This window comes from Brachypodium distachyon, chromosome 3 (assembly GCF_000005505.3).
Source record: "Brachypodium distachyon strain Bd21 chromosome 3, Brachypodium_distachyon_v3.0, whole genome shotgun sequence".
Lineage (NCBI taxonomy): Eukaryota > Viridiplantae > Streptophyta > Magnoliopsida > Poales > Poaceae > Brachypodium > Brachypodium distachyon.
The window spans coordinates 37293258-37305316 of NC_016133.3; the positions used below are offsets into that span (position 1 = coordinate 37293258).

At 47.5% G+C, this 12059-nt stretch overlaps 2 protein-coding genes and 1 non-coding gene across 4 annotated transcripts; 1 reads left to right on the top strand and 2 right to left on the bottom strand.

The window, feature by feature from the left end:
* Window positions 1–416: 416 nt before the first annotated feature.
* TRNAA-AGC lies at window positions 417–489 on the top strand. The gene has a single exon. It is a non-coding gene; the product is annotated as a tRNA-Ala (tRNA).
* A 1109-nt stretch (window positions 490–1598) lies between these two features.
* On the bottom strand, window positions 1599–2821 carry LOC104583706. The gene is made up of 4 exons (XM_014900351.2): window positions 2640–2821; window positions 2442–2539; window positions 2264–2361; window positions 1599–2166 (listed from the first exon to the last, which is right to left on the bottom strand). Exons 1-4 carry the CDS (start codon window positions 2669–2671, stop codon window positions 1954–1956), a joined length of 441 nt encoding a protein of 146 aa, XP_014755837.1. The 5' UTR covers window positions 2672–2821; the 3' UTR covers window positions 1599–1953.
* Window positions 2822–7683: 4862 nt separating this feature from the next.
* Window positions 7684–9696, bottom strand: LOC104583707. Of its 2 annotated transcripts, XM_010236803.3 has the most exons (3): window positions 9539–9696; window positions 9208–9263; window positions 7684–8832 (listed from the first exon to the last, which is right to left on the bottom strand). In XM_010236803.3, exon 3 carries the CDS (start codon window positions 8805–8807, stop codon window positions 8001–8003), a length of 807 nt encoding a protein of 268 aa, XP_010235105.1. In that variant the 5' UTR covers window positions 8808–8832; window positions 9208–9263; window positions 9539–9696; the 3' UTR covers window positions 7684–8000. The 2 variants fall into 2 exon arrangements, with proteins under 2 accessions (XP_010235105.1, XP_010235104.1); XM_010236802.3 differs by lacking the exon at window positions 9208–9263.
* Between the last annotated feature and the right edge of the window lie 2363 nt (window positions 9697–12059).

Consider the following 12059-nt stretch of genomic DNA (forward strand, 5'->3'; position numbering starts at 1 on the left):
GGTACTGAAGTATTGTACCCATTCGTGATCTACTTGTGTTCCTAAATTTATTTTCCACGTATCCACTATTCCCGATTGATTTGCTTCATCTCTTCTCCGCCGACGTCGCTTCCAAGAAAATTTGCACCAAGCCCGCGCCAAACTAACCCATGTACTCGCAACAAGTACCACATGCCGATCATGTCGTTCTTTAAAACAAAGCTTAGTTTGATGACCTCGCACGGAGTAATTGATGCTGAGTTGCTGACCGAAATGATGCCCAATTTGCAGTATTCCTATGCATATATCATCATGCAAGATCGTGCAACAAACCCAACAGGCCGGCAAATCACATGTAAGAGGTGCTCAGACTCATGAAGAAACAAACCGGAAGAATTATCAATCAATTAGTTAGATAGTTCAGTTTCGTTCGTCGTGGGGATGTAGCTCAGATGGTAGAGCGCTCGCTTAGCATGCGAGAGGTACGGGGATCGATACCCCGCATCTCCATTGTTCTAGTTTTAATGGAAAATTTCCTCTTTTCTTATTTCCTTCAAGTTTTGGGCCGAACCAGAACCATCGCCGATGTATATTCTGATGCACTTAGTTTCAACATGGGTTTCCTAAGTTGAAAGTGCGTTGTATTACAGGGAAAATGGCCAGATAGCAGATCCAGCAGCGATTGAGGCCCATGGTAGATCAAGGATTGAGCAGTATTGGGCTCAAGTTGCAGGGAATTTTCGCTGGCCAGGTTTGTGGAATTTGAATGTGGAAGAAAATATCACGTAGTCCGTGATGAATGGATTATCGATGTTATCTACTTGGACAAGCAAACCGCGGCATGACTATAGCATGACGTGTTTTGGTAAGTTGCATCTGACGTGTTTTGGTAAGTTGCATCTGACGTGTTTTGGTAAGTTGCATCTGACGTGTTTGTGCATGCTAAGCGCTGCGTCGTTGCCGCTCAGGTCTTGTTTGATTTGACTCAGAGTATAGTACTCTAAAATTAGGACTAAGGTTAGGACTGTATCTTCATCAGTGTACTGGAGTAATAATTAACCGTGGTCGACCGTGTGGGTTAGTTATTTTGCCCCGGCCCGGAGACCTTGACCTAGTCAACATACATAAGTTCCCCCTGCTGGGCTACCCGGAAAGCTACGCCCCGCGCCAGAAACTTCTGGAAGCTTCCCGGCCGTTTGGTAGTAGACCGGGCCGCTTCATAACTCCGGTCAAGTCATCCTACTTGATATGCTAACGACATGCGAACCCGGCCCAGGCCAGCCGATTGGAGTACACATGGTCGCCTTGATTTAGTAGTGAATTAATTAAGCGCAAACGCCCAAGAGCACATGTCACGCTCGATGGTTCTTATAGTCGAGAATAAAAGCAATTTTCGAATTAAATTAGTCTAGGAAAACATTGTAACCACATACGAGAGTGCTGAACTGCTGACAAAATCACAAATCATATCAACGTAAGCAAATTAAGTAGACATGCATGCGACATACTTTTTTTCTGACGAAACAACCATCAACAGGTCATTTATTGTCAAGAACGGTTGAAAAAACGACAATCCGAAGCAACTTGAGCCTTCGCTGGCCAGGTTTGTGGAATTTGAATGTGGAAGAGAATATCATGTAGTCCGTGAAGAATGGATCATCGATGTTATCTACTTCCTCCGATCCTAAATTGTTGTCAAAATATTACATGTATCTAAACGGTCACTACTACAAAATGGGACATTAGTAACGGATGAAAAACTCTATCAGTGGCGGGCAGGGCACCTGTCACTAATTTGATGTTACTGATGAGTCCTCATCAGTGACGGGCGTGACAGCCGTTACTGATGGAGCACCTATCAATGGCGGGTCCCCAAATCGACCGCCACTGATAGCAATTTCGCGATTTAAAAAAAAGCCAGGCCTGTGGCCCGGGCGTTCATCAATTAACCAAATCACAAATCAAATTAAGCGATTAATCACAACAAATCACAGATCCGGCATTAGAGGCATTAGAGAGGGAGAGAAGCGGATCCGGCGGCAGGGGGCTCAGGGGCGGCAGCTTCCTCATCTCCAAGCGGCGGCGACCACCTCGTCCCCCGGCCGGCCGCGACGGGGACCCCCGGAGGAGGCGGAGACGGGCTCTCCTCTCCACGTACGCGCCGACGAGATGGTACAGGGCATCCACCTTGTCGATTTGCAGAGGGAGAAATAAGAGGCAAAGAGAGGAATCAGAGGGAGAGAGAGAGAGAGGGAGAGAGATAGGGAGAGAGAGAGAGACGAACCGGGGGGCGGCGGCCGGGGCTTGGGTCGGAGGCGAAGACGGGCTCTCCTCTCCACGTACGGCGCTGACGACATGGTACAGGCCATCCACCTTGTCGATCTGCAGAGGGAGAAATCAGAGGCAAAGAGAGGAATCAGAGGGAGAGAGAGAGGGATAGAGACAGGGAGAGAGAGACGAACCGGGGGGCGGCGGCCGGGGCCTGGGTCGGAGGCGAAGACGGGCTCTCCTCTCCACGTATGGTGCTGACGAGATGGTACATGCCATCCACCTTGTCGATCTGCAGAGGAAGAAATCAGAGGCAAAGAGAGGAATCAGAGGGAGAGAGAGAGAGAGGGATAGAGACAGGGAGAGAGACAGACAGAGAGAGAGAGACGAACCGGGGGGCGGCGGTCGGGTGCCGGAGCACCATGGCAGCCGGATCTGGCGGTGCTCGGAGATGGAGTTGGGGGTGGGGGAAATCGCGAGGGAGGGAGGAGAGATCGGGAGGAGAGATTGGGAGAGAGTGGGGGGCGGGGGAGATCGGGAGGGAGTGGGGGCGGGTAGATCGGGATGGAGGGAGATCGGGATGAAGGGGAGATCGGGAGAGAGGGGGGAGGGAACGAGGAGTGGCGGCCGCAAGGAAGGAAAAAGAAAGTGGTGGGTCGGTTAGGGTTAACAGGTAGGTTTATATAGGGAGGATGGGTGTTGGGCCGAGAAACGGGTCGTTTGGGCCCAAGCTAGCATCATTGGCGGGCTTAGGTTTAAAAGCCCGTCACTGATGACCTCAACATGATTTTTGCATTAAACAAATGGAAAACATTTATTTCTTAACCAATTTTTTGTAATTCTATTTAGCAATATTGTTTGGAATGTCAATATGCATCGTGCAAAAATTGGATACATTATCATGATATATTGCGGAGAACTAGTCATCACTTTGGTCATTTGACTTAAAACCTAAAATTCAACTATGAGAAATGACAAGATTGTACCACATATGTCATTTTTCAAATGTTACAATATGATATTATTATTCCACTATGTTAAGCAAGAAAAATAAGACTTTAGAAAAAAGAATCACATTTTTCCGATTTTTTATAAATTAGTTATGATTTTTTCAATCTTCACATGTCTCCGGACCAACCACTGATGAGTGGTCATCAGTGACGGGTGTTTTACGCCGGCCCGTCACCGATGAGGGTTCATCAGTGACGCTTGTTGTGCGCCCGTCATTAGTGACGGGCAGGGAAGGCTCGTCACTAATGACCCGTCACACTTATATTGCGTTTTGCAGTAGTGGGTTTTTAAGAATAAATATATCCATATTTAGTCAAATTTGAGTCAAGAATTTAGGATCAGAGCGAGTACTTCGCACTTCAACAAGCAAAACTCGGCATGACTATAGCTAGGGGTGGGCATAAAAACCGAGAAACCGAAACCGATCACCGATGAACCGGAAACCGAAGCCGATTGGACCGAAACCGAAGAATCGTTTAAAACTTCGGTCAGCAAACTCAAGGAACCGAAGTTTGTTTGGTTAATTCGGTCTCTTGCCTCGGTTAACCGAAAAACCCGAAGAACCGAATTTCATTGCTGCATCTTTAAAATTTAATGTTTTCATTGCATGCTTGCTAGATGATATTTACTCATTACCTATGTCTGTGTCACATAATTATGTGTTTATTTTTGCGTGTAACTTAAATCTATTTTCTGTTGTAAGTAGAAGATTGAACTAAATTTGTTTTCATTTTTTTTTTGCCGTAAACACAATGTTCGGTTAGTTCGCTTCCGAACCGAAAACCAAACCGAATTTTCGGTGAACCAAACTTTCGGTTCTCAAAATTTTTAAGATAACTTCGGTCCTCATATTTGAAGAACCGAATTTCATGAAAACCTGAAGAACCGAACCAAAATTTCGGGTATAACCGAACGCCCCACCCCGAACTATAGCATTACGTGTTTTGGTAAGTTGCATCTGACGTCTTTGTGCAAGCTAAGCGCTGCGTCGTTGCCGCTCTTTGATTTGACTCAGAGTATAGTACTATAAAGTTAGGACCAAGGTTAAGACTGTATCTTCTAGACCTTGAACTAGTCAACATACAACATTTTTCGAAAAAACGCAAAGCTTGCATCTCGATGCATTGATAAAAAAAAAAGTATTTACAAGCCGAAGAACAGGCCAACACAACCAATCACTCAAAATAAGAACACGACCAACGACCGCTAAACTATCATTACAACCAACACCACCAAACAACCGCAGGCCTAAATGCCAAAAACACAAAAGTACAGGATAGTGAAGGTGCCGCGGCCCGCCGGCCTCGCAGAACTCAAAGACAAGCCCGTGAGGCGTCTCTTCAACTGCAGAAGCCTCGGGCCGCCGATCGTCGCGCTCGTCCCGAACATTGCGCCGCCATATCTTACCGCTCCCCTGTTGGTCATAACAAACGTCCAGCTTCGTCGGTCGATACCTGTCAACCCATGCGACCAAGATGCCGCAGCACAGGATCCTCCCCACTAACCGTGCCGTCCAAGGTAGTGCACTTGCCCGATGCCAGTGTGCCCAAGGCCTGCTTGCTGGAGCCAAGGCATATTCCGCGGGAACATACTCCAGCCAAGTGTTATCCTCCAAGAACAACACCTCCAACAAGGGAGCGACGTCAACAACGCCGCCGTCATCCGATTTGGCTAGCCAAATCTGGGTTTTCACCCGAAGGATTGGACCACAGGGGATGGAGGTTGGTCGAGGCTCCTCGACGACGCCACCAAGGAGGGAACGACAAAACAAAAGTACCCTCGGCAACCCACACAACAGCAAAGTCTAAGCAACGCCAACAACCGCACAAGTGCAAGAACCTGAATGGCCCACCGTCCGACCATCAAAGGCCACCACACGCCGCGCAACATGGCGCATGCACCGGCCACAATCCCAACTCCGGAAGGAGTTGGCACATGGCCCAAATGGCTTGTGCACAAGCCAACCTAGACCCATGCCAGGAACGCCCAGATTTGCAGTTACCAGTGCACACGACAACACCCCAAGCTAGAGCTCGGCGAAGTGCCAGCTGCAAGGCACGGGGTGCCGTCGGATGGGCGCAGAGGCGCGCGCCGCACAACCTGCAGCGCGACGTCAGCGACCACATCAGGCCACACACCAACCCCCGCCTCCCTCCGGGCACTGGCCAACCACGTGTGGCCAGCCAAGCCGGCCAACACGCACCAAGCACGCCTCATGAGCCATCTCTCGAGGCCCCCTCTAACCTCCAACCAGACCCTCGAAAGCACGGCCTGCCGCCTAGCAATAGCAGCGACGCACGTTGGAGCACCCTGCCGGCGCTGGGCGCACTGTCCAACCGACAGCGCAGCACCAGCAGCAGCGGCGCTCGCAGGACCAAGAAGCCAAACCTGAAGTCGTGCCTGCGCCACCACTGGTCGGAGCCCGCCCGCCAGAGTCGCGGCCGCGTCGCCGCAGACCGGGCCGCTGTCGCCGGAATCAGGCTGCCGCGCGAGGACCGCGCGCTAGTACCTCCACGAGCCGGACCCAGGCCGCCGCGCAGCTGGGCCCCGTGCCCGCGCCGCCGCCGGTCGGAGCCCTCCCGTCGGAGTCGTGGCTGCACCGTCGCCAAACAGGCCGCCGCGCGAGGACCGCGCGCTAGCACCTCCACGAGCCGGACCCAGGCCGCCGCGCAGCTGGGCCCCGTGCCCGCGCCGCCGCCGGTCGGAGCCCTCCCGTCGGAGTCGTGGCTGCACCGTCGCCAAACAGGCCGCCGCGCGAGGACCGCGCGCTAGCACCTCCACGAGCCGGACCCAGGCCGCGGTGTATCTGGTCCCCGTCGCCGGAAACACCGCCGCGCGAGAGAGAGAGAGGGGAGGGAAGAGCAGTCAGAGGAGGAGATGGGAAGGCAGCGGCTGGAAGGCCCTGTCGCCGCCGCAGGCCGGCCGGCGGCCGCCGATGGCAGCGGCAGGGAGAGGGATGGGCGGAGGAGGGGGAGGTTGGGGTGGCGGCGGGGTATCGCCTCGGGAGTCGCAGGAGCGGCTCGCGGGGCGCTAGGGTTCCTTCCCCCTCTGCAACAATTCTTTACACGTTTGTCGACATACAACATGCATGCGTTCCCCCTGCTGGGCCACCTGGAAAGCTACGCCCCGCGCCGGAAACTTCTGAAAGCTTCCCGGCCGATTGGCAGTAGACCGGGCCGCTTCATAACAACGGTCAAGTCATCCTACTTCTTTTTAGGGAGTACTTGATATCCTAACGACATGCGAACCCAGCCGATTTAGTAGTGAACAGCAATTTTCGAATTAACTAGTCTAGGAAAACATTGTAACCCACATATGAGAGTGCTGACAAAATCACAAATCTTATCAACGTAAGCAAAGTAGACATGCATGCGAGATCCTTGTAAGCAACAATCTAACATATCCTATCTCATCTGAATGAATAACAAAACCGAATAATAGAACCAAAACTCAATCATAGCAGAAGACTGAATACGGCGTACTGGACTAGTGTTTAATTACTTTTATGTCTGGTAATTATGATAGCTTACGTACTCTCTCCGTTTCATAATTCTTGTCGGCACATTACATGTAACTATTAGAAATATAGATACATTCATTTTTAGACAAATTTGAAACAAAAATTATGGAACGGAGGGAGTATTTTGTTTGAAAAACAGAATGTCATAAAGATCGCGTGAGATCAGGTACATACCGCTACTTACCAAAGTCGGCTATTAGCATCGATCAGATTGGGTCGCATACATGGTTCAGGTTTAACTGTCACATTAATGTATGCCATGTTGACCAATTTATTCAAACTTACAGAACCTTGCACTCGAAGGAAAATATGAACGTCGCATGAACATAGAATTCTACAGACAGAGACACGAAAATGCATTGTCTCTTTTTGCGCTTATATAATGTATGCCATGTTGACTCTTAACCAACATATTTGCGCTTAATTACTACGGAGTACCTTGCTATCAGTAGTCACTTTCCTGAGTAGTTTTGCATGTCTTCTATGACTAATCTAGCAAAGCAGTTAGTACCTTGAGACGGGAACTATATATGACTGATATTGCTTTTCAATGATCCGGCACCACCGGCAGATATCCTCCCACTTCATGACCTGTCGCCTGCCGATCCCTTGAGAAGGGACCTCTTCGTCATGCACACGCACGGACGGTGCGGCTTTAGCTAGGCACAGTTTGTGGGATACTCAAGAGAAGACTTTGTCACCTATCTGCCTTTACCTAAGTCTGTATGTGTATGTTTCTTTTACACTAGATCTTTAGCTATGTGCATGATTATATCTGCAGAAACATGAGAAAATCTTGTCTTGTTGCATGGCAACGGCGAAGGAATGAAATATCCTGTATGCATGTAAACGATCGAGGGTAAAATCACAAAATACATAAACAGTAGTAAGATACACACATCTCAAATTCATAATATAGCGTGTACATATGATAATTGATGCATGATACATATATCCATTACAATATATATATTGACTCTGGAAAAGTAAATTGATGGACTAAGCAATTACAAAATATTGGAAGAAAATGTAGCTATAGCTATAGGGACTACCGCCCAAGTAATCCAAGCATATGGCTAGTATCAGATCATCAAACCAAGCACTTTATTTACGTAATATATAGTACGGAGTAGTAGGCTACGTACTATATGACCGTCGTGATGCAAACCCCCAATACACACGTACGTACGTAAATATAAGATGAACATGTGCAAGCAGCTAGCTAGCCGGATCCGGGCAGAAACGCAGCACCAGCAATTAGCAACGTCGTCGGATCTCCAATAAGCACCCCTAGGATGACACGCAGGACGGTCGCAACCACCCTCAATATGCGCTCGAAGGTTTCCCCGTCCATCTTCTTCTTGTACTTCTCCAGCGCTCTCTCCTTGACGAATGTAGTGACGACATCGCCAGCAGCAACAGCAGCACTAGAACTCGAGCTCGAGCTGCTGCTGCTGCCGGCGGCGGCGGCCAGCTGGTTCAGCTGCTGCCCCAGCAAAATCTCTTTGACGCAGCGGACATGGAGGTAATATTTCTTGCATTTGGAGCGGTAGAACCAGAAGGTCATGTAGCCGCCACTCCCCCCGCAGCCGGTGCACTTGTGAGAAGCCTTCTCGCGGAGCTCGAACGCGAGATCCTCCTTCTCGATGAGCGCCGGCAGCTCGGCGCAGCACGGGTGGAGGTTCAGGTTGCCGCACTGGTAGTTGAACCCGAGCACCTTGCCGCCGCAGGCGTCGCAGAGCCTGCGGTCGTTCTCGGAGGTCGGGGCCTCGTAGAGAAACTTGAGCTCGATGCTCTTGTCAAAAGGGTGCACCAGCCTGGCTCCTGCGAGCTTGGCGCAGCACGTGTGGAGGTCGAAGTTGCACGCAGGGCTTGTGCACGTGTACCTGACGCCGGCGCCGTTGTCCTCCTTGCAGCCGTCGCACTTGAACCTATTCACGTCGCCGGCCGGCTCCGTCTTCTTCAGCTTGTGCAGGTGGACGGCCGGGAGGAAGATCTCGGCAGCATCGCCCGTGGAGAGAATAGTCATGATTTTGTGTGGTATTATAGACTACCTGCATGAACAGGGGGGGAGGGGGGGGGGGGGATTAACTAAAAAAGTAAACAAGATCTCAACTCAATTAGTATTAGATCTAGCTAGAATTTACATATAGGTAACGCAATTTTATGTCGTACGCGCGTGATAACAAATACACAGCTGATCATATTGCTCGCTCCTTAATTTCCCCCTTAAAAGTATGGCGCTTCTTAATTTAAATTTTGTTATCCTATGTACGTATCTCCAGCTACCGGCAGAAAGGGCGATATGATAGCATGCATCCTTATTGATAGATAGTAAGGTTATGCAGATCAGCTGCCAAAGAGTTTGATATATAGTTTAATTAATTAGGTGCTTGACTGAATTTAATTTATAGAAGATAGCTACTAACTCGTCACTAGTTCTATGAAAGCTAGAGGAGGCCGGAATGGAAAACCTGCTTGATACCTGCAAAAAAAAAATGGAAAACCTGCTTGATTTACAAAGGGATCGAAAGATCTCAATTGTTAGATTCAGAATAATACTATGTAACGCCATTTTATTACTTGATAACAAAGAGGTTCATGTTCCTATCTTTTCCCGAAACACCAAAATATAGCCCCACAAAAGGTTAACTATTATGAATTCATACAACCCAAACCATATAATATAACGTCCTTTATTGAGATAGATAATTAAGTTATACGCGAGTATCAACCAAATTAAGTGTTTGAATGACTTACCTGATCGATCGGATATAACAGCTGGCAACTCGTCCAATATACTTCGGAAGCTATAGAGAAGGGATGGAAAACCAGTTATGACTTATGGTATATAGAGTCTAGCTATTAACCTGCATGCTGAACTAATCCTGCAAGTAGCTTATAGCTATGGGCTTTGTAAGTGTACCGGCCTGCAGGAACCACCGGTATTTATACACGCCAAAACAACGATATCTGCTAGTCCACAGCACATCCTCCGATCCTTCCCCCAAGTCGTTTTGACTAGTCATCATATGGAATTGCGGGGAAATTAGTATGTGTGCCTAGTTGTCATAATAAAAATAAAATATCATGGAAGAGTTTTTCAAGATAAATTTAATACTCCTTAATATTTTTTATCCTGCTTAAAGTTGAAGAATTGAACGTTAGAGGATCATATATTTGTTCGGTTAGAGAATTAGACTAGCTTAGACCCTGTGAACCGGCCGGACTGCCTTTTCATTTTAAATAGGGCCAATTCAACAGTGCTCGAAATATTTCGGATGTTTTTCATTAAGAAAAAAATATGATTATTTCTTCTTTGAGATAATATTAGTTTGGCTAAATTAAATATACGTATATAGACCCATCATACTTCATTGCAAAGTATGCTAATATATTCTCGAAGAAAAAGTTTGTTTCGATACTTTACTCCCTCCGTTATAAATATTGTACATTTAGGTTTGTGCTAAGTCAAAAAACTTTTAAGTTGGACCAACTCTGATATAAAATATATACCAAGATTTAGAACATCGTATTAGTTTCATTGTCTTCGTCAAGCATTCATATTGTATTTATTTGTTGGCATTGTAGACATTGATATATTTACATAAACGTACACGTAGCTAAAATTCTCTGAGTTTACTTTGGACAAAGTTAAATGTACAGCGCTATTTAAAAACAGACCATGCATGATCGAGTACGGCACAAGGTAGGACAATCCTTAAATTATTTTCTACAGTAGTAGTCCACTCACCCGGGACTCATTTTCCGCGGGTAGGTTGCTGATCTTTCGTCCCACCAAACACGGAGACGGTATAACCAGCTGAGGCCTGAGGGCAACTAATTTTCTGCAAGGATGATCAAAATTAAACCTTGGTTTTGGAGTATTCGGAAGTATTAAGGTCGCACGTCGTCGTTGCTAACCTCATGCGCAAGGATAGATATCCTAAATACGTACACACGGGGCGGTCTACGTAGAATCATTCTCCTGATCGAGTTGGTAATTATATTAATTAGCGTGTGACCCCGCGCGGATCTATACGTGGATCCGAGAGGCACGACTAGCTACAAAGACTAAATATTTCAGCATCATCGTTTGTTTATCATTACTCTTCTGTCCAGTTTCCTGGGCGTTTCAGGAGTACGCAGTGCACTAGTGCTACGTGAAGAAGCCTGGTCAAAAGACTGGGCTATCGTGATAGCGCGCTAGATAGAACTGTTAGTTGTACGTAGTCAACTAACTAGTAATCCTTAATTAGCGAAAATTAATTCATTCGTGCATACTGTAACTCGAGAGAATTGTCGTCGGTCTCGACGTGACGGTGGGGGGCATATATATATCACGGTTTTGCTACTGATAAGTCGCCTGTTTTTTAACTAGAAACCAATCAACATGTTAGCCATCGGATCTTACTCCAACGATTGCAAATGAGAGACGAGGGAGTGAGGATGACCCTCAGATGTTAATTCAACGGCTCTAAAACATCGATTGATATTTAAGCCTCATTTCTTAAAAAACAGACGACTTAAAAATAGCCACACTCTGTATATCATGTGTGTGACTTACCCACGGAGAAACCAACGTCCCCTCCTAGGTTTCAAGTTCGATTAATTTTCCTGCACGCGCGTGCGTTCCCACGGCCGATATCTCCCACTTGTTGGCAGGGAAACTTCGCTAGGGCGGGTTCGAGCTATGCGTCCGTATCAAGACGGAGACGGACCCTAACTACTTGGTCTTTCAGTTATATAACCAACTATGGAGTAATTAATTAACCAACGCATGCTGCACGCATGCATGCATGCTTCTTCAACTAGCTAGTCTTTGTAGGAGGGTACGTCGAGCCTCCCGCGGCAAAGCGATAAGCTTCAAACCCTTTCGCGATCGTCAAGTAATTAACGCGGTTTAGTAGTTTCCACACAGCATACTCAATAATTCACCGAGTCTCATGGTCTTTTGGTCGTCTCCGTAGGCATTTAGCGTCTGGACGCGGCCGCTTTGGTTGCCGGTGCGTGTTTTTTCTAAAAACAATTAAGTTGAATTTGAACTCGGCCGGTGGGTGTGGGGTTAATCATGAACGATACGTACGTACAAATAGTCAAAAAGTTATATGGAATTTGTTGGATGCACGTGAAAAGGGGGACCACGTAAGAAGAAACTGTACTTTAAGAAAGTGAATTAAGTTTCTTGTTGTGTGTTGATGCTGTTTTCTCTTGTAGGATCCTAATACAGCAAGCTTCCTAAGGGTCACCTTGTGTTCATTCCTCAAATTTGACTGTAATT